General features: G+C 41.0%; 1 protein-coding gene across 8 annotated transcripts in view; it reads left to right on the forward strand.

The window, feature by feature from the left end:
- Positions 1-20,159, forward strand: part of ZBTB43 (zinc finger and BTB domain containing 43) — a 35,636-nt gene extending 15,477 nt beyond the window's left edge. For 7 of the 8 annotated variants that reach the window (XM_004757295.3, XM_004757296.3, XM_004757294.3 and 4 more), the window contains one exon: positions 14,753-20,159. In XM_004757295.3, coding sequence (XP_004757352.1) covers positions 14,776-16,179 — 1,404 coding nt within the window. In that variant the 5' untranslated portion in view covers positions 14,753-14,775 and the 3' untranslated portion in view covers positions 16,180-20,159. Of the gene's footprint in view, positions 1-5,467; positions 5,513-14,752 lie in introns of all 8 variants that reach the window. The other variant, XM_045082418.1, reaches the window with a different exon arrangement.
- The last annotated feature ends 1,883 nt before the right edge of the window (positions 20,160-22,042 follow it).

Below are 22,042 nucleotides of genomic sequence, written 5' to 3' on the forward strand. Positions count from 1 at the left end.
ACCCAGTTTGGAAACTTTGTAGTCAGTAACTAGTTTACCTTGCATTACTTTATTTTTCAAACTGCTCAATTAAGATATAATTCATGTGCAATTAAAAGTTTTTTAGTATATTTAGTGGGTTAGTATATTCAGATAGCCATTACCACAATCTAATTTGAGGATTTTCATCCCCGTCCGAAAACCCCAGTTGGCAGTCAGTCACTACCGTTTCCTTTCCCTATAGTTTCTGGCAGCCACTGATTCACTTTTTGTCTATAAATCTTTCTGTTCTGGACATTTCTTATAAATGGAATCATATAAGATGTGGCCTTTTGTATCTACCTTCTTTCACTTAGCATCATGTTTTCAAGGTTCAGCCATGTTGCCACATCTGTCAGCGCTTCGTTCTTTTTTATTGCCAAAAGAATGGCATAATATAAGAATACTTATATAGAGGCGCCTGGGGGGCTCAGTGGGTTAAAGCCTATGCCTTTGGCTCAGGTCATGATTCCAGGGTCCTGGGATTGAGCCCTGCATCGGGCTCTCTGCTCAGCAGGGAGGCCTCTCTGCCTGCCTCTCTGCCTACTTGTGATCTCTGTCAAATAAATAAATAAAATCTTTAAAAAAAGAAAACTTACATAATACATAATAAAAGGGAATACTGTTTCATTGTATGGATATATCACCTTCTATTTATTCAGTCAGCAGATGAGGACCTTTGGGTTATTTCCACTTTTTGGCCATGATGGATATTGCTATTGTGGATATTTGTGTGGATATCATACCATATGTTTTCAGTCCTCTTGGGTATAGACCTATGAGTAGAATTGTTGAGTTACATGGTAGCTCTGTGTTTAACTCACTGAGGGGTTGCCAAACTGTTTTCCAAAGTGGCTGTACCACTTTATATTCATATGAGCAATATATAATGGTTTTGATCCTTCCACATCTATGTCAATAATTGTTTTTGTCTGTTTGATTTATCATAGCCATCTGAATGGTTATCTCTCCTTGTGGTTTGAATTTGCCTTTCCCTAGTGAATAATGATACTGAGCATTTTTTGTGTGCTCATTTGTATATCTTCTTTAGAGAAATGTCTGTTTGTTCAAATCCTTTGCCCATTTTTCAGTTGTCTGCTATTAAATTTTCAGACTTCTTCATATATTCTGAATACAGAGCACTTAACAGTTATGTGATCTGCATATATTTTCTCCCATGTTGGAGGTTACCTTTCCACTCCCTGGATGGGATTGTTTGTGTCTTGCACTACCCCTTGCATCTTTCTGCTGAGCAATTCAGTCACTCCTACCAGTTCTACCTCTCTGTTCTCCATAGTCACTGTTACTTTCATGGCCTCAAACCTTGATTACATTTACTGAAATCTTTTCTCTTAAGATTTTAATCATTTATTTGAGAGAGAAAGAGAGAGTGAGCAAGGAGCTGGGTAAGGGGCAGAGGGAGAAGCAGACTCCCCGTGGAGCAGGGAGCCCTATACGGGGCTCCATCCCTGAACTCCAGGATCATAAATGGAGCCAAAGGCAGATGCTTAAGATGCTAAGCCACCCAGGCGCCCTTGCTGAAATCTTATAATTAAGCCTGTACTTCTTTGACTTACTCCTGCTTTTAAGTGCATCAGCAGATTGTCTTTCAATCTGCATATCACTGAGAAGTTTTCAGTGCTGCCCCAAGTGCCCACATTTAAAGTTCAGACGGCGGGGGGCGCCTGGGTGGCTCAGAGGGTTAAGCCTCTGCCTTCGGCTCAGGTCAGGATCTCAGGGTCCTGGGATCGAGCCCCGCATCAGGCTCTCTGCTCAGCGGTGAGCCTGCTTCCCCCCTCTCTTTCTGCCTGCCTCTCTGCCTACTTGTGATCTCTGTCTGTCAAATAAATAAAATCTTTAAAAAAAAATAATAAATAAAATAAAGTTCAGACGGCGCCTTTAGCAGGGTAATCCGAGCAGTCCTTCCCACATGAAGCATAGGAGTGATCTTGAATGAAGAGCTCAGAGAGAGCTTGCCAGCTGGCTTTCTGGTGGTAGTTTTAGCATGGGTGAGGGTCTTGCCCTCAGTGGGATGGGGGCAAGAATTCAGTGTGCCATACTCACAGTGCGCTTGACCCACAAGAGATTAAAGAAAACAAACCAGAATGCCATATGATTTATAATTTTTCTTTGTTAGTAAGTGAGGCGGGCTTATAGTTTTTTCATACCTAATTTAGATACCAGAGTTTAAATAAAAGTAATAAGTTTTCTCCCACCGTTATTCCCTTGCTCCTCGTTCCCCTCTGAAACAGCTTATACAGTATAGGAATTAATTTGCTTTAAAAATTTTTCCCATAAATTATTCTAAGCCTGGTGTGCTTTTGGAAATCATTTGAACTATTTCAGAATTTCTGCACAGTAAACTGTTCAGACTTTTTTTTCTTCTCAGGTCAGTTCTGATAATTTATACTTCTCTGTAAAACTTTTTATCCATGAGATTTTGAAATTTCTTAGTGTGGAATTGTCTTCTGTCTTAAAGTTTCTATAATGTTTTTATAGTCCATTCTTTATTCCAAATTTTGTGAATTTGACACTGCAGTTTTAGTTTCTTCATTGTTTTAGAATTAAGAATTTTGTTTAATTTACTGGGGGGTTTAACATTTTTTTCTTTAATATTTCTTTATTTATTACAATGTATAATCACATGTAATCAGATGTGCTCTGGTGTGTGTGCCCACTTTTTTCTCTCTTTTTTATGTTTTGGTAAATGTCCTAAAAAATTTTAAAAAGATGTGTTATTTGTAGACTGTAGAGGTTGTATGTTTCATTTAAATTAGCATTACCAGTGATACCTGTCTAAGTTTCTACATTCCAGTTATCCTTTGCCTACCTGATTAAAGAATTAAAAGAGGGAAAATTATATTTCTTACTACAGTTATGTTTCTGTCACTCTTGTTTCCTGGAGACTATATTACATTTACACACAGTTTGCAAGATAATCCTCATTATGAATTATGGAATTCATCAACTAACAATAAACTTGCAAACAAACAATAAGAACAATAAGCTCTTGTCCCATTTGATACTTTTTACATTGACTCTTACTTTGATATTAATAATGTTGCCTGGCTTTTTGCTGTTTTCATAAACCCATTCTTTTGACTTTTGACCTTTTTGATGGTGAATTCCATTATCTTTTCTGTATCTGAACAAGTATTTTGCCTTTATTTTGAAAGCTATTTTGATTGGGTATAGAATATAGGTTGACAGGTTTTTACTTTTAGTACTTTGAAGATGCCCGTCTTGCATTGTCTACAGTCTCCTGACTGACATTGTTTCTGATAGGAAGTTTGCAGCCTTTCTTATCCTTGGTTCTCTGTACAGAATGGGTCTTTTTCCCCTCTGGCTGCTTTTAAGAGTTTCTTTTTACTGGTTTGAAGTGATTTGATTATGGTATAGCTTGGGGAAATTTTCTTTATGCTTGTGCTTAGAATTTGTTGAGGTTCTTAGATGTGTGGATTTGTTGTATTTATGAAATTTTGGAAAGATTTTGACTATTATTTCTTCAAGTAAATTTACCTTCACCTCTTCTCCTTCAGGGACTCCAATTAGGTGCCTTAAAGTTTCTCAGGGTTTACTGATACTTTGTTTCCCCTTCCCCTCTCCTTTTTTTTTTTTTTTTTTTTTTTTTTTTGGTCCTCCCCCCCCCCCCCCCATTTTATTTTAGGTTGTTTCTCTTGCTGTGTTTCCAGGTTCACTGATCTTTTTTCTGCAGTATTGTTATTCTTCAGTGTTGGCTTATCTGTGTTTTGTTTTTTAAAGAATTTATTTATTTATTTATTTGACAGAGACAGCGAGAGAGGGAACACAAGCAGGGAGCCTGATGTGGGGTTCAGTCCCAGAACCCTGGGATCATCACCTGAGCCAAAGGCAGACACGTAACGACTGAGATACCCAAGCACCCCTGCTTATTTGTGTCTAATCCATAGAAATTCGATTTGGGGTGTGTGGGTTTTTTGGTTGATTTTTTTTTTAATAGCTTCCCTGTTTAAATACAGGAAAGCTATATTTTAAACATATGGAATACAGAATTTTCTACCAGTTATATAAATTTGTCATTTCTGGGTCTATTTCTATTGATCACATTTTTTTCTTTCTTTATTATGGTTTATATTTTCCTGCTGCTTTGCATGTCTAGTGATTTTTCATTAGACGGTAGGCATGAGTTTTACTTTCTTGGGCTCTGGATATTTCTGTACTATGTAGATATTCTGAATAGTTTGATCCCTTTGAGGCTTATTTTCAAGATCTGTTTAACAGGACCAGAGCTACATTATGTTTGGGGCTAATTTGCCCCCTCTACTGAAGCAAGACTTCTGAATACTCAAGATTTTTCACTCAGAAATTTTCTTTTGTTAAGTATTTTATTTGATTGCTCCTTCTACTCTATTCAATTCTTTGTCTGAAGGACACTAACTAGCCATACATTGGATCTCTATTCCTTTTCTCCTGTTGTATTCTCTTCTTTCTTGCTGTTTTCATAATTTTATTCTCCTCCTGCATTCTGGTAAAAGTTCCCCTAGGGTGCCTTCCACATCACTGATTCCATTTTCTGTTGTTGTGGTTCTGCACCTAATCGGCTGTTTACATTTCTGCTCTGTTACTAGTTTCTCTGCATCTTCAAGTCATCAGCCCTTTTTTTTTTTTCATATATACCATGTCTTCATAAGTTTGTGGAAACTTTTTTTTTTTTTTAAGATTTTATTTATTTATTTCACAGACAGAGATCACAAGTAGGCAGAGGGGTAGGCAGGGGGTGGGGGGAAGCAGGCTTCCCACCAAGCAGAGAGCCTGATGTGGGGTTCGATCCCAGGACTCTGGGATCATGACCTGAGCCGAAGGCAGAGGCTTTAACCCACCGAGCCACCCAGGCGCCCCTGGAGTCATCATTTTGAAAATGCTGTCTAAGGGCGTCTGGGTGGTTCAGTCGGTTAAGTGTCTGCCTTCCACTCAGGTCATGATTCCAGGATCAGCAGGAAGTCTGATTCTCCCTCTGCCTATCCCCCTGCGCATGTGTGTGCATGCACGCCCATGTGCTCTCTTGCTCTTTATATGTCAAATAAATAAATAAAATATTTTTAAAAAATAAGAATTAAAATGCTATCTAGAGGGGCACCTCAGTGGCTCAGTTGGTTAAGCGTCTGATTCTTGGTCTCAGCTCAGGTCTTGATCTCAGGGTTGTAAATTCAGGCTCCACATTGGGTTCCGCACTGGGCATGGAGCCTACTAAAAATAAAAACTAAATGAATAAAAATAAAAATGCTGCCTAAGCTGTGCTCTTTAGGGGTGCCTGTCTGGGTCAGTCAGTATGGCTAGTGACTCTTGATCTTGGAGTCTTAAATTCAAGCCCACATTGGGTTTGCTTTAAAAAACAGAGCTTGCTTTAAAAAACAGCAACAAAACTGTGCTCTTTGTTAACTCATTACTGTTTTCTTTTTTGTTATTGTAGAATGTATTTACAGACCTCATGTACTTACAGAATGAAACGAATCAGGTATTTTTTTTGTTTGGTTGGTTGGGTTTTTTAAAAATATTTTATTTATTTATTTGACAGAGAGAGATCACAAGTAGGCAAAGAGGCAGGCAGAGAGAGAAAGGGAAGCAGGCTCCCTGCCAAGCAGGGAGCCTGATGCTGGCCTGGATCCCAGGACCCTGAGATCATGACCTGAGCTGAAGGCAGAGGCTTAACCCACTGAGCCACCCAGGCATCCTGACCAGTCAGGTTTTTAATTCTTTAATGGGAAACATTCTGCTTGGGTCTGAAAAATTTCCACCTTTGTGGGTGGGTTGTTTTTGTTTTGTTTGTTTATTTGTTTGTTTTACCATATACACCAATGCTGTTAGAATCATCTCTTAGCTCTTTAGTTGGAAGACAGGCTGAATCATCCTGACACCAGGGGTTAACTTGAATGGCTGGGCCAGAGGCTAGGTCTTAGGTACTCTTAGGAGAGCTTGAGCTCTGTGCACTTTATTCTGTGTTAGGGAAATTGTTTAAGATTTTATTTGTTTGAGAGAGCACACGCACAGAGAAGAAGTGAGGAGGAGAAGCAGACCTCCTCACCGAGGCAAGAGCCAGACACGGGGCTGGATCCCAGGACCCCAAGATCACAACCCAAGCTGAAGACAAGACACTCAACGTGTCTTGGCCCAGCCGATAAATGTCTCTACCTCCTTCCTGGGGCTACTCCTGAGCCCCACCCTCTCATGTCAAGTTTTTTAAAAAATTTCTACTGAGGCACTGTGCAACCTTCGGTATTCCAATATAGTCAGCTACGAATGTTGCTAATCAGCAGGACCTGTCGCATAGTCCGCTCTGCAGTTTTAGCCCTGGATGGACCTTCGAATGAACAGGCATTAGCGTTCTTCATTGCTGCTACTATACCAGGATTGTCTGACGTAGTAGGTGGAGTTGCAGGAGTAATGCGTCTTTTCAGTCTGGCCCCATCTCAACTCTGTCCTTAATTAAAGTTTAACCAGATAACTCTGGTCGCTAGTTTCCAGGACTAAGGCCAATTTTTTCATTTTTCCTAGATTATTTTGGTTAGGATATGGTAGATGGGAAGAATTATATATTGCTTTCAAGTCTTCCATCTTACTCTGTGATACTGAAATTTATTGTGAAAGGACATATGACTGTAGGGTATACCGGGTCCCCTCCTCTGAATTTCTCTTGAGTTTATAATTCTCTTGTGGTGCTTTTATCAGGCTTTTCCTTGAATAACACAGTTGTATGCATTTTTCTTAATCTCCCCTACCAGATTATAAACTCTGTACAGTGAGATTCCTTGATCATTCTAGAAATTCTTCCACAGTATTTTGCATATGGTAGTTCATGGTGGTGTACTTATTTAAGTGTTTATTGTGAGTTAATTACTTCTGTCAAAGTTTTTTTTTTTTTTTTTAATTGAAACAACAGCCATACTATTAATATAGGTAACAGCTGCTTGTGAGCTTATAAATAGGCTTATATAGCAGGAAAACCCAAAGGAGAAGTTCAGGCTTTGCAGGTTAGTAAGATCAGGGAACGTGTAGAAATACCACACTCACCCAAAGTTAAGGGGTAGAGGTCAGATGCTTATATTTTATTTATATTTTTCTAAAGTATTTTATTTTTAACCTCTACGCCCAGCCTGAGGCTCGAACTCACAACTCCAAGATCAGGAGTCACATTCACATGCTCCACCAGCTGAGCCAGCCAGGCACCCCAAAAGTCAGATACTTTTAAATTTTAAGGACCATTACCACCTTGACATAGTTTTTCAACTATGTTAGTTGAACATAGTTGAACATAGTTTCAACTATGTTTAGTTTTTCAACTAAAGTTATGTGATTTTTTTTTTCTTCCCAAGTTTTGGGGTTTTTTTAATGTGTGGTTAAAAAATACATATATCGGGGGCGCCTGGGTGGCTCAGTGAGTTAAAGCCTCTGCCTTTGGCTCAGGTTGTGATCCCAGGGTAATAACTCCCATTTCTAATTCCCCTGAGCCAATAATAACCTCTAATCTACTTTTTTGTCTCTGAATCTGCCCATTCTAGATATTTCTCATAAGCGGAATTACACAATTGTGTCCTTTTGTGTCTAGCTTCTTTAAGTTAATGTTTAGCATGATTTGGCATGTTTTCCATGTTTATATTGTAGCATGTATCAGAGCTTTATTACTTATTATATTCTGTATTCTTTTAGGTGTCATTGATTTGTAATAATGTTAAGTCCTCTATTTCCTTTTAGATCCTAAATCTGGTTTTTTCTATTACTGAAAGAAGTTGGAGTCACCACCTGTTGTTGTAGATTGGTCTGTTTCTCTATTCAGTTTTGTCCATTTTTTGCTTCATATATTTTGTCCCATATATGTTTCTCTTGTTGGGTACATATATGTTTATGGTTGTTATATCATCTTGATAGATTGAACCTTTTATCCGTATATAATGTCCTTTGTTCTTGTAACCTTTTTGACTTAAATTCTATTTTGTCTGATAATAATATAGTCGCTCCAACTCTTTTGGTTACTCTTTGCATGGAATATCTTTTCTCTCATTTTACATGTCTCTTATAGATAAGATATAAATAAGTCATGTTTTTTAATCCATTCTGCCCGTCTCCAACTTTTAATGGGGGAGTGTAATCCATTTACATTTAAATACTGATAAGGAAGGATTTACTTCTACCGTTTAGCTGTTTTCTATATATCTTGTATGTTTTTTGTTCCACAATTCCTCCCTTACTACCTTTTAAAAACCGTTAAGGGGCGCCTGGGTGGCTCAGTCATTAAGCATCTCCCTTTGGCTCAGCAAGCCCCACATCGGGCTCCCTGCACCGTGGGAAGCCTGCTTCTCCCTCTCCAACTCCCCCTGCTTGTGTTCCCTCCCTCACTATGACTTTCTCTGTCTAGTAAATCTTAAATGTGTGTTTGTGTGTGTGTGTGTGTTAAAAAATAAAATAAAAACATTTATTTACTCTCCTTTGGTATGCCATTTTGATTCTTTTCTTTCCTTTCCATGTATAGTCTTAGTAATTACATTGAGGTTTACAGTTAACCTCTTAAACTTAGCAGCAACTTAGTTTGACTAATTCAATCTTAGTTCCTTTTACTTTTTTTTTTCTTTTTTTTTTTTTAAGAGAGAGCACACAAGTCCACTTGAGTTGCGGGGGCGGGAAGATGTGGAGAGGGGGAGAGAGAATCTTTTTTTTTTTTTTTTTTAAGATTATATTTATTTATTTGACAGAAATCACAAGTAGACGGAGAGGCAGGCAGAGAGAGAGAGAGAGAAGGAAGCAGGCTCCCTGCTGAGCAGAGAGCCCGATGCGGGACTCGATCCCAAGACCCTGAGATCATGACCTGAGCCGAAGGCAGCGGCGTAACCCACTGAGCCACCCAGGCGCCCTGGGGAGAGAGAATCTTAAGCACGCCCGGCACCCTAAGATCATGACCTGAGCCGAAATCAAGTTGGATGCTTAACCAACTGAGCCATCCAGGCACCCCCAAACTTAGTTTCAGTAGTACACACTCTGTTACTTAGATATCTATCCCTCCCCTTTCTGTTATTGTCATGGATTACATTTTCATATGTTATCTATCAACATAGATTTATAACTATTTTATGCATTTATCTTTTAAAGCATACAGGAAAAAAAGGAGTGATAAGTCAAAAGAATAATAACAGCTTTTATGTTTACGTTGCTAATCTTTATCAGTGGTCTTTATTCCTTCATGTAACTTGGAATTACTACCTAGTATTCTTTTATAGTGGCCTGATGGATCTCTTTTTATCATTTCTGGTAGAGGAGGTCTACTGGTAATGAATGTCCTTAGCTTTTGTTTATCTGGGACTGTCTTAATTTCTCCTTTATTCAAGAAAGGATAGTTTTGCCAGATAGAAAATTACAAGTTGACAGTTTTTTCTTTTACCACTTTTAATGTCATACCACTGCCTTCTGGCCCTGATGGTCTTTGATGAAAAATTAGCTATAAATCTAACTAAAGATCCTTTTTTATGTGATCAGGCACTTCTTTCTTGCTGTTCTCAAGTCCCTTGTCTTTGACTTCCTGCTATTTAACTTCTAGTGTGTTTAATGTGGATCTCTTTAATTTTACTCTACTTGGGAGTTTTTTGAGCTTTTTGGATGTATGGGTTTGTCTTTTATAAGGGGAAGTTTTCTACCAATATTTCTTTTAATACTGTTTCTGTCTTTTCTTTTATTGGAGACCCCCATGGTGTACATGTTGGTACATTTAATGGTGTCCCACAGGTACCTCAGATTGTGCTCATTTCTTCCTATCCCTCTGGCTGGATAGCTGGAATTGCTTTGTCCTTGAGTTTGCTGATTTTTTTTTCCTTTTGCCTATTTAAATTTGCCATCGAACTCCTCTTGTAAATTTTTAATTTCAACCTGTATTTGTTTCCTATGTCTTTCAAAAACATCACAAACTAGATGGCTTAAATAACGGGAATTTGTTATTTCACAATTCCAGAGGCTAAAAGACCAAGATCATGGTGTTGGTAGATTTGGTTTCTCCTGAGGCCTTTATTCTCGGCTTGCAGATGGCCATCTTTTCACTGTATCTTCACATTGTGCGCGCCTCACATGTTTCTCTGTGTGTCCAAATTTCATTCCTTAAAATAATACTAGTCAGAGTGGATTAGGGTCCACCCTAACAACAACTCAACATCTCATAGCAATCACGTTCTAGGGTGCTTGAGGAGTCAGGGCTTCAACATGAATTTTGAAGGGATATAATGCAGCCCACAACACAGCTATTATTCTTGGCTCCAGAAGTTGTTTGGTTCGTTTTTATCATTTCTGTCTCCTTACTGACATTTTTCTCCTGATTTCCTTTAGGTTTTTTGTCCATAGTGGGGTTGGGGGGGGGGTTGTCTTTTTTTTTTTTTTTTTTTTTTTTTTTTTTTTTTAAAGCAATTTGAGCACATACAAGGGAGACGATTTAACAACTTAAGCTAGTAATTCCAATGTCTGAAATTCCTCAGGGATAGTTTCTACTATTCTTTTTCTTGTGAATGCACCTGTTTTCCTTTTACTTTGTAGTTTTTGGTTGAGAGCTGGAACGTTTTATGTATTCTAATATGGTTAACTCTTGAAATCAGATTCTTCCTATCCTATGGGATTTCTTTTGTTACTTTTTGAGGGCTGAAGTAATTTGTTTACATGACAGTTTTTCCAAATGATTTTGCAAAGTCTACATCCCTTATTGCATGTAGTCACTGAAGTTTCTGTTGTTTTATTACATGGTCAGCCTGTGACCTGACAGACTTCCTTAAATACTTGGACTCAGGCCCTGGGGGGGGATGGCAGGGGAGTGTGTTTGTCTTTTCAAAAATCTTACGGTCAAGGGGCACCTGGGTGGCTCATTGCGTTAAAGCCTCTGCCTTTGGCTCAAGTCATGATCCCAGGGTCCGGGGATTGAGCCCTGCATTGGACCCTCTGCTCAGCGGGGAGCCTGCTTCCCTTCCTCTCTCTCTGTCTGCCTCTCTGCCTATTTGTTATCTCTGTCTGTCAAATAAATAAATAAATATCTTTTTTTGAAAAAAAATCTTACGGTCGGAAAAAAGTTTATGATCGATGCTGCTGAGGAAGACATTGCTGCTTGAGCGGGCCAACACAAAGCTATGTGGATCCACCATACTGGCCAGAATGCAAACCCTCAGCTTTTGAAAGATGTAATCCTCGTCCTCCCTGGTATGAGCCAGCCACTTCAGGAATGTGGGCCACTGTCCCACAGACTGGCACAGGGGTGAGGAATGGGGTTTATAGTTGGTTTGTGCATACAGCTCTCTGGGTGAAGTTCAACGCCTCTCCCTTCAGCCAGCATTGTCTTGGTTGCTACAAGCGTCTGATCAGATTCCAGAGTTCTGAAATAGTAGCTTACTGGTTGTTTTGGTGGAGGGACTGATCCCTAGAGCTCCCTTTTTCACCACTTCCTTTAATATCACTTATGACCTTTATTTTTGTAGAATTATTTTTAAAAGTCTTGTTCTCAGTCACTTAAGATTCCACAAAAGATACTTGAAATCTTGAGGAAAAGATTAGTGTTCAGTAGTAGTGTTGGGAAAATAGGCTAGACATTTTGAGGGAAAGGCGCTGGAATCCTAACCTTACTCCTTATGCCAAAACAAACTCTTCGTGTATTAAACATTTAAGTGCTTTTTTAAAAAATGGCACCAGGGGGAAAAAACAAATGCTTTTAACTTTTTAAAAATAATCTTGGAGTTGGGAATGCCTTTCTGTGTCTAATACAAAACCCTGGAGCCATAAAAGCAAAGATTGGGTAATCTGTATACATTTCAAAGTTATAAATTTAATTTACAAAAAACTACAAATCAGTAAGATTAATTGACCAATTTATTTGAGCAAACAATATGACTGATAATTTATAGGAAAAACAAATGACCAGTAAACATGAACCAAGAATATCATTCTCATTCATAATTAAAGAAATGTTGATCAAAACAACAATGAATTATGGGTTATTCACTTAGGAGATTTGGAAACGTTTTTCCCCCTGGTTTGATAATATCTAGTGTTGTTAAGAGTGTGGAGGAGTAGACCTTATTGTTCCTTGTTGGTAGGAGTGTGTCTTGGTACAACCTTTCCGAAAAGTGGCTTCGTAATATATATCAGAATGTCAAATCCGCAGCCCTTTGACCCAACAATTCCATTGGTAGAGATTACCTTATAGATGTTTCCAAGGATATGCTAAGATAGTTATGCACAGATGTATAATTATATTGTATATATTATAATAGCATTGCTCTTAATTTCAAAAGCCCAGACAATTGAAATTCTATAAGAAGAGAGCTGCTTAAATTAGGATATGTCCATATAGCAGGAGCTATATCGTCATTAAACAGAACTGAATGAGTTCTTTCTGTGCTAATATAGTACATTAGTTCATTTGAGCTACTGTAACAAAATACCATAGACTGGTTGGCTTATAAACAACAGAAATTTATTTCTCATAATTCTGGAGGCTAAGAAGTCCAGGGTCAAAGCGCTTGCAGATTCTGTGTGTTGAGAGGACCCACTCCCTGGTTCATAGTTAACTCGTCTTTTCCATCTGTCTTCACATGGGCAAAAGGGCTGAATAGTCTCCGTGTCTCCTGTAATTTTTTAACGTTTTTATTAAACTCTGCAGTCAGTGTGGGGCTTAAACTCAATTCTACCCTGAGATTGAGTCACATGCTCCTACCAAATGAGCCAAACAGGTGCCCCTGTGTCTCTGTTATAAGAGCAGTAATTCCATTCATGAGGACTCTGCCCTGGTGACCTCATCACCACCTAAAAACCCTCCTCCAAATGTAATCGCATTGAGGGAATAGGTGTCAACATGAATTTGGGGAGACACAGTCTATACCATGTCAGAAGTTCTCCCAAAATCTATTAAGTGACAAAAGCTAAATGCAGAATAAAATGTAGGTAATGAACCCATTTGGGTAAGAATTTTTAAAGGATATATATGGTCTATTCTGATAAATGCATATAAAAATTTCTAGAAATATATGAATTTATTAATGGTGATTTTCTTTGGGAGGAGGAATAGGAACAATTGGTGAAGAATTTTGGTTTTTGTTTTTTGTTTTTTAAACAAGTTTCTGTAAATGCCTTTACATGTGTATATTATCCCCCCCTTTTTTTAAATAGCTAAAATCCAAATTCTACAGTGATGTGATCTAGCAGAGAATCTGTATACCCAGATATGGTTCTCAGAATTTCCATACTTTCTAAGTCTTATGTTTACATACTATTAACTTCTCCTTTTGAAATTACAGATACCTGGATAGTTTATTTCCTGGTCTATTTTTGCTTTAAATTATCATGAAATGTTTTAAGAGGTGTAGCCATAAATTAATATTTCTTTCTAAAAATACTATGTTACCTCTAAAAATTAATAATGAGTAACATGGTATTTTGGCATCTTCCTAGAAGAGGCAGAATGATGTTATAGGGAAAATAGCATAGGCTTTGAAGTCATAGAGACCCACAGTCAATCAAATTCCAATTTCATAAAAACTAGCTCTTATTTTAACCTTGGGAAAGTTACCTGAAATAGCTGAACTTGAGAATATCAGTCTCCACATTTGCAGAGTCATAAAGATTAAGTGGGAAAAAAAGGTGTATAGCCCCTGCTATATAGTAATTACTCAAGAAACATTGGTTTCTTTTCTTGGTCTTTCTCCCTATCTCTCGAAGATGACTTTGAATCTTTGGGGGGTTTTTTGTTTGTTTGCTTTGTTTTTAATCTCATACTTAGAAAATCTGACATTTAACAGTGTTTGGATATAGTATTGGAACCAGGTGACAGCGCCAATAAATCTCTCGGGTTTACTGGTTTATTTTAATTTACTATGGAATTATGGTGTGTGAACAGGATCTCAAACGAAGTTTATCTTATTGATTGTTGCTATTTGAAATTTTCTCTAATGCATGACTACCCCACAAAATATATTTACAGTAACAGCACAGGCGATCCTTTATTCTTTGTTTTAGTTTTATCTTCGGATTGAGTTCATTCAGTAACAGGGACAATATTTGCTATGCTCTTTGGTCTATAAACAACTTGGAGACCACCAGACAGAAGGAATACCTTGCCTTCCCAATTCATTCTGCTTCACATCAGAAGCTCCTAAAGGGCTCAAATTCTGAGGGCCACCAGAGAAACACTGTTTGGGGCTTTGGTGAGTTTGCCCCTGTGGTGCTGAAGGACCAAAGGCAAGATTCTTCTGGCCACTTGACCCCCTTTTCCCCTCACTCCCATGCTCGCGTATAGCCTAACGGTCTTGCTGTTCCTTACAGTTGCTGAGTTCATTCTTGTCACAATTCCATCCTTACTTCCTTACCCCAACTTGGCAAATGTGGATAGAATCTGAGGTCTCTTAAAAACTCTGTCCTTTGGACAGGTGCCATGTTCGTTTGGAGTAGAAGTATTTACTCTGTTTTATTTAGGAGATTTGTATAGCTTACAGATCACATCTCTGTGGATTCTCTTCTCTCATTCACAGACATAGGCAAAATTGAGAGTTATTACCGTGTCGATGGTGGGTGGTTCCTGTTTTCGGCATACTCACACCTGCAAGTCTTGCTCTGGGGGATGAATGCTCCTCCCACTGGCGCCCACTGGCAAGGGGACTGGATGGAACTATGGAACTTGTCTTAGTTTTCTTAGTGATCAGTAAGTTCCTCTTTGGGCTAGAATTAGTACTAATTTTTCTTTCTCTTGTAGCACTGAACAAGATTTGTGATGAAATGGAGCCTGGAACAAACTCTTTTCGAGTAGAATTTCCTGATTTTTCCAGCACAATTCTGCAGAAACTGAACCAGCAGCGCCAGCAAGGACAATTATGTGATGTTTCCATTGTTGTCCAAGGCCACATTTTCCGGGCACACAAAGCTGTTCTTGCTGCCAGTTCACCCTACTTTTGTGACCAGGTACTCCTGAAAAACAGCAGGAGAATTGTTTTACCTGATGTGATGAACCCAAGAGTATTCGAGAACATTCTCTTATCTAGTTATACGGGACGTCTAGTCATGCCTGCTCCAGAAATTGTTAGTTACTTAACAGCAGCAAGCTTCCTCCAGATGTGGCATGTGGTAGACAAATGCACTGAGGTTTTAGAGGGAAACCCTACAGTCCTCTGTCAGAAGCTGAATCATGGCAGTGACCACCAGTCTCCAAGTAGTAGTAGTTATAATGGCCTGGTAGAGAGCTTTGAGCTGGGCTCTGGGGGCCATGCTGATTTCCCCAAAGCCCAGGAACTGAGGGATGCAGAGAATGAAGAAGAGAGCACCAAAGACGAGCTGTCATCTCAGCTCACCGAGCAGGAGTACCTTCCCAGCAACTCGTCCACAGAGCATGACCGGCTGAGCACGGAAATGGCGAGCCAGGATGGGGAGGAGGGGGCCAGCGACAGTGCTGAGTTCCACTACACCCGGCCCATGTACAGCAAGCCCAGCATAATGGCTCACAAACGCTGGATCCACGTGAAGCCCGAGCGCTTTGAACAGGCATGCGAGGGCATGGATGTGCACGCAACCTACGACGAGCACCAGGTCACCGAGTCCATCAATACCATGCAGACGGAGCACTCCGTCCAGCCTTCGGGAGTAGAGGAGGACTTTCACATCGGGGAGAAAAAAGTGGAAGCGGAGTTTGACGAACAGGCTGATGAAAGCAATTATGACGAGCAGGTGGATTTCTATGGCTCCTCCATGGAAGAGTTTTCCGGAGAGAGGTCAGATGGGAATCTCATTGGGCACAGACAGGAGGCTGCCCTAGCGTCAGGCTACAGTGAGAATATCGAAATGGTAACAGGGATTAAAGAAGAAGCTTCCCATTTAGGATTCTCAGCCACCGACAAGCTGTATCCTTGTCAGTGTGGGAAAAGTTTCACTCACAAGAGTCAGAGAGATCGACACATGAGCATGCACCTCGGTCTTCGGCCTTATGGCTGTGGTGTCTGTGGTAAGAAATTCAAAATGAAGCATCATCTCGTGGGCCACATGAAAATTCATACAGGCATCAAGCCGTATGAGTGTAATATCTGTGCAAAGAGATTTATGTGGAGGGACAGTTTCCACAGGCATGTGACTTCTTGTACCAAGTCCTACGAAGCTGCAAAGGCTGAGCAGAATACGACTGAGGCTAACTAAAAATAGGATCTGGCCCTTGAGTGGCAGGCACAAAAATAAACTATGGTAATTATGCAAATCTGGGCACAGATGATGCGTGCTACTTGCTATTATGAGAGAAGCTTAAAAAAAAATGGAAGATATTTCTGAAAGACCAGCTCTAAGTAGGCCAATTTAAAAATCTAATTCCTCAAATTTGTATGTTCCTGTCCAGGCCTGGAGTGGGTAACGGGGAGAAGTTAACCCACCTCCCAGCTGGCGAGGTAAAACTTCAGGCCCGTTGTTGTGATTGAGGCAGGTGGACTTGGTGATAGAGACACCTGCGCTTGGAACTGGACCCCAGCCTACCAGTTCTGTTTCAGGGGGCAGCCGATTTTGATCACTTATTACAAGGTCATGTTGGAATTTTATTTAGCTCTCACCATAGATAACTTAGGTAACGTGGATTTGTTTTGGTAGCTGCCTCACTGAATGAAATGCTACTTAATGTAAAGGCTACAGATAATGTGATTCCTAGGATGCAAAAGTGATTAACAGAGCCCTCTTCTCTGGTTTTATTCTCTCTAAAAGGGTATTTTAACTATGGAGATGCTAAGAGGGTGACGTTCTAAGTATGAAACAACGTACGGTACAAGCTTCAATTTCTGTTAAGATGCCACTCTCACAATGTGTTTCAGACTCTTGATAAGGCAAAGTTTTGTATTTTAGTACTAACATTTAGTTTGGACAATTGTATCTAATTGCAATTCTCTAGGGTGCCAGAGATAGGTATTTCTAATTGGTTTGCTGTCCCAAATCCTGTATAATTATAGCATCCACACAGTGGGATCTGCTCTGCGGCTAGTAGGCGTCTAGCCTGCTTTGACTCTGACCGTGGTACCATTGGCTGCTGAGCCATTTCTCTCTCAGATTATGATGCTTCCTGAGGAGGTCAGTTAGTGACCACAGTTAGTGGGAATGAGCCAGAAGTCATGGCTGAGAGTTCCCTGTGTGTGGAAGATTATGGAGGCTGCAGGACACTCCCAGCGACCAGCCAGAGTCTCGGAAGAGCAGACTTTTGAGCGGGAGTGAAGACCAAGCAAGCGGAGTCTTGAAAATACACTGGTGGGAGAGGGAGTCTTAGAGGGGCACACCGAGCTAATGCTGCCGTTCTTAGGAGTGCTGGAAGGGGTTTTCAAAGGGGGAAAGAAGGAATCCTAATTTTAGAAGGTAGCCTCCAGATTCATGTTCCCAAATTCTAGGTAAAGCTGCATAAATTTACAAGTCCACGTAGCTGTACGCACCAGAAGCCAGCAAGAAAAGCTGCTGTTCTTGGACCTTTTCTGCAGCTCGGTCAGATGTTTTAGGTTAAAAAGGAAGCCTCCATTCAGAATGCTTTCAGGCTGTGTCAGATACCTGAAGGCCTCACCAGGGTAGGACAGGGTGCTACTATTATGTCAGCTTTTCCACAAATTACTGGTCTTTTACTTCTAAGTGGAAACTTCTTTCCGTAAAATAAAAATAACTTTTCCTGGATTTGAGGTAAAATTTTGTTTTAAAAGTTTGACTTTGCTCTAATGTGATACACATTGCTGGCAATGGCCTCCCATCCTCAAGCTCCAACCACAAAGGCATTGGCTTGTTGAACGTTGTCTGGAAAGGGGAAAGAAAGTACTTATTTACCCGTTAACTCTTGTAATCAACATTACAAAACAGGGATCTGTTCATTAACACTGTATCATTCTCGATATATAAAAAGCACTTTGTATTTAAAACTTTATTATAAATATATATATATTGATTTTTTTAACGTAGAAACTAGATATTACCTCTTGGTTGTTTGCCACATTAATATTCTCTTTGTGTCAAAACTTCACGGTTACAGTCCTTTCTCTGCACACCTGACAGATGTGTCTAGAGGTGACTGTGCAAGCAGAGTTCAATTGCTCCTTCTCTTTTTTTTTTTTTTTTCATGTTAGAAGCCAGTGGGTTTTAGGGATGATCCTAGCCATTATGTGTGAGAAGAAATTGGTTTTTTATTCCTACTGATTTTAGTACCAAGGCAGTGAAGCCATTTTGTTCTGCCAAAAGCTGATCACCCTCTCCCGTGGTGTTAGCAAATCATTTTCTAATAATTTGGAAGGTTTGGTGTGCTGTTTCCCATTAAAGATTGTATTCAAATGAGCATTGGGACATTTTGGGAGAAGAGTCTGAGAGGTAAAATAAAAATATTCCAGAAAAATCATGGTTCTTCAGTTATGCTGAAATTAGCACAGCACCTTTGTTACGAGTAATGTTAAAGAAAGCTCCTTCAGCCAGGAGTGGTGGGCAGCCCTTGGGTGACAATTTGGGAAGTTGTCACTTGTGCTGGGACTTATCTCATGTGTTGTGAAGAAAGGTGTCTTTTATTGAAATCCTTAGATGTACATCAGCTAAGTATAGAATTTAAAGTGTAAGTTCCTCACATCTGCTGTTTTAAGTTGTTTATGGTAGTTGGGGTTTCCTTTAAAATTCGGGTTGCTAGTTGGGTCAGCCAGACCCTGCAAAGTGGTTGGCATCTGAAGTGCTGGCCATGTTCAGAGAGGTGGGGGAAAGAGATTGCCTTAGTTTGGATAGTGAAAGTGAATTTTTATAAACTTTACTTTATAGGATTAGGAGATCGTACTGGATTACTACCTTTTTTCTCCTACCCACTCTGGGTTGGATAGTCTCTCTCCGTAGCCTCAGTACAGCTTTAGAAAATCTTTATCCTTCCAAATGAGTTTGGATAGTTGTGGGTAACATTTTCCAAACAGTCTTTCAGGGATCGTGTTAATGGCCTACAACCAAGTATTTGTCCCCAACTTTGGGTCTTAACTGTGGTTCTTCTCCAATCCCAGTGGGAAAGGGCTTCAAGGCACCACCAGTGGTATTTAATATGAGTATTTATACCATGCCTTTAATTTTAGATCTACACATTACAGCAATCCACTTGGTCACGTAGGGATCACTGTCTAAGGAAGGACTGGTGTAGCCTTTCCTCGCGTGTGTTGAGGGTTACCCTCAGGCTCTCCTGGGCCCCAGCCTGTTGATTCTGATTTCTAGATCTCCCCTTCCTCTAATCCCTTCTGCAGGCCACAACTCTCAAAGAGTCTGCCCGAAAGGGTCCCCTCCATTCTAGTGGCCATTTGCTGAGCTAAACTGACCCGGCGCTGGCTTCTGGCTGTTTGGGAGAGCTGCTTGGTCTCAGTGACCTCTTCCTGTGGAGGCACGAGGCAGACGCATCCCCATACTGCTGCCGAAGTGACACGGGCAGAGCAGAAGTGGCCCGGTTTGTCCTGGGGAGGGGAATTTGCCGCAGCCTGCTGGGTGAGGATGGGGGAGCTCCACAGGTGTTTGTCTCTGTGAAGGTCTCATTTAGGGACGCTGGAAACCATGCAGCGTATTTGCCCCCTTCCCCAACCCCCGTCTGCCACACTAATGTTGTGATTTAATTGCTTTCATGGGTCACTAACTTTGTTGAGTAAAACCAGGGTCTGTTTGTTTGGGTTTTTCCTTTGCTACTTATATATTTAAAGGTACATGTTTCTTATTTCTGATCTCTACTGATAGTGCCCAATGGGAAGATGCTGGAACACATTTTGCAAATGTGACCTTTTTTTTTTTTTTTTTTTTTTTTTTTTAAGTGTTGCTTGAAGCCTGTGTCATAATGTCAGTTGCTGCTGCCTTCTTTCCTTTTATGAGGTTCCCAATGTTTCTTCCAGAATATTACTTTATTTATGCAAGTCAGGTGACTCTTAGGCCACAAAACCATTTGATGATAAACAGATTATCATTAGGTGCATATCTTATTGATATTTTGTGAAATGTTATGCCTGTGTTGCAAAAGTTGAATAGTTTTGTCTTTATATATTGCTGTCTTCAGTGTACAGCATGGTTTTACTTAATTGAATGTTACTGTTTAATATTTTCTTCTTATAGAAGAGACCATGCCCTTTTGTATGACATGTTTTAATAAATGTTATCCGTCAACTTTGTAAAAAGTTTTGTTTTTCACTCTGGTTATATGACCGCATGTCTTTGTTCTCATCCTGGCTTTTGCCCCCTGAAAATGAAGGTTGTAGCCTTTTGTTAAGTAAATGCCAGATGAATAGTCTGACCAAGTGAGTAGTGAGTGAGCATTTGCCTGTCAGGAATTTATGATGATTATCCCATTTTCACCCCCCGCCAGCTCCATCCAGGGTCTAGGCGTGCTAGGTATTCTGTTGGCTCCTCAGATCCCCTCACGCTGTGCTTCGCTCTGGATGCTGGCATTGGCAGACCTGCCCTGCCTTCTGGTCAGGGTACCCCAGAGATCATCTGGAAGGAACCTAGGTGGATTAGAGGAGAGGTTGTCGAATTCCCTCCCCTGGCTCCTTCCTGCCAGGTGGGGGTTGACAGGTGGTCAGGCTCTGCCTGAGGCCACAGCTCCTGTCAGACCGCTGGACAGTTGGGTGACCACACCCTCTCCTTGGCCAGCCCTCGAGAGCTGCACTGTCCTCACAGACGTTCCCTAACCCTGCCCACGCCCTTTATAAGCAGCGCGTGTGTGAAACGGGCACCGCAGCGGAGTGTGCTCTGTTTCACACCAGGACCCCTGCCGACTCTGTAGGTGCCCTCACTCCGCGCAGGAGCCTGTTGTGCCCGAGAGGAGGTGCACCTGTTACGGCGGAACATGGCTGCACAGCGGAGCTGGGTTCACGGCTGTGACCCTTGGAGATGCTGCTTTTCACTGCTCTGTAATGCCCCATGCTCTGGTGGGGTCTCTCCCTCACCTCACTGTGCCTTCCCGCACTCGTCCCCCCCGCCGAAAAAACCCTAAAGAAACAGCAACCGTGCTCTTTAAAAGTGCTGCAGGCACTGAGGGGGCCCACGTATTTCCTAACAACAGCTCATTACCAGAGACACTGCTTGTTTTAGACCAAACTTAACCGTCTTCCCACACAAACCTTCTGTTACCACTGTTTGTTGTGAGGTTTCTTTTCCCCTCCCCATTGCTGATTTTAAAGCCAACTGCAGATTGCCTCAGCTAGCTCAGCCATTCTCTGTGTGGGAAGAAGTCCAGAAGAACCATTTCTAGCCCTTTCTGCGGTGGGGCCTGTCGGGGCTGACCAAGGGCAGACAGCTCAGGCCCTGCGGCATGGTGACCCCCCTGACCCCCGCTGGGGCGCCCCCTTTACCAGCAGCCCCAGCCCACCTGGGGAGCAGGCTTCCTCGCGGCTCCCGCAGGGGCGGAGACCTCTGGGGTGTGAAGATGAGAAGCACTGTGTTCCTTATCAGGAGAAAGCAAAAGATGGAAGTGGCTCGTTTGTATTTGGGAACAGAAGGGGGGTGGGATGTGAGGGGTATAACCCAGATGGAGCATGTAACACCTGTGCAGTTTATTTAGCTTTCCTCAGAGTCAATTCAGGGACCGCTTCCCACCAAACCACCGGAGTGTTCCCTGAGACAGTCTCCATGCCTGGGCATCTTGGAGGGTGCACAGCTCTAGAACTTGCCCACAGTCAATGGACCCGCTAGCAGGTCAGCCACAGGAGATGAGGTAAGCTTCGGCTTGATGTAACAGTCATATATGATTGGGTAAATGATTCTAAATAAGATCTTTCTCCGTGCAGAAAGTCTCACTGTGCCCTTCCATCTCGATCTTGTGTTCTTTGTAAGAAAACTCAGTCAGCACTCTGTTCAGAGATCAGTGAGTGGAGATGGGCAAGGACAGCTTTTTTTTCTTTTTTCCCCTCCCCTTAATGAGAAACCAGAAGGGGACTGAGAGTAGGGAAGGAAGGCTCAGTCTTAACTCTGAACTGGTCTGACTGGTTTGAATCCAAACCAAGTAATGTGCTTTTATAATCTACCACTTTCTTGTGGCCTGCTCCAGTTACAGAGGAGT

The sequence above is a fragment of the Mustela putorius genome, unplaced genomic scaffold (assembly GCF_011764305.1).
Source record: "Mustela putorius furo isolate JIRA1106 unplaced genomic scaffold, ASM1176430v1.1 tig00000596_pilon_pilon_pilon, whole genome shotgun sequence".
Lineage (NCBI taxonomy): Eukaryota > Metazoa > Chordata > Mammalia > Carnivora > Mustelidae > Mustela > Mustela putorius.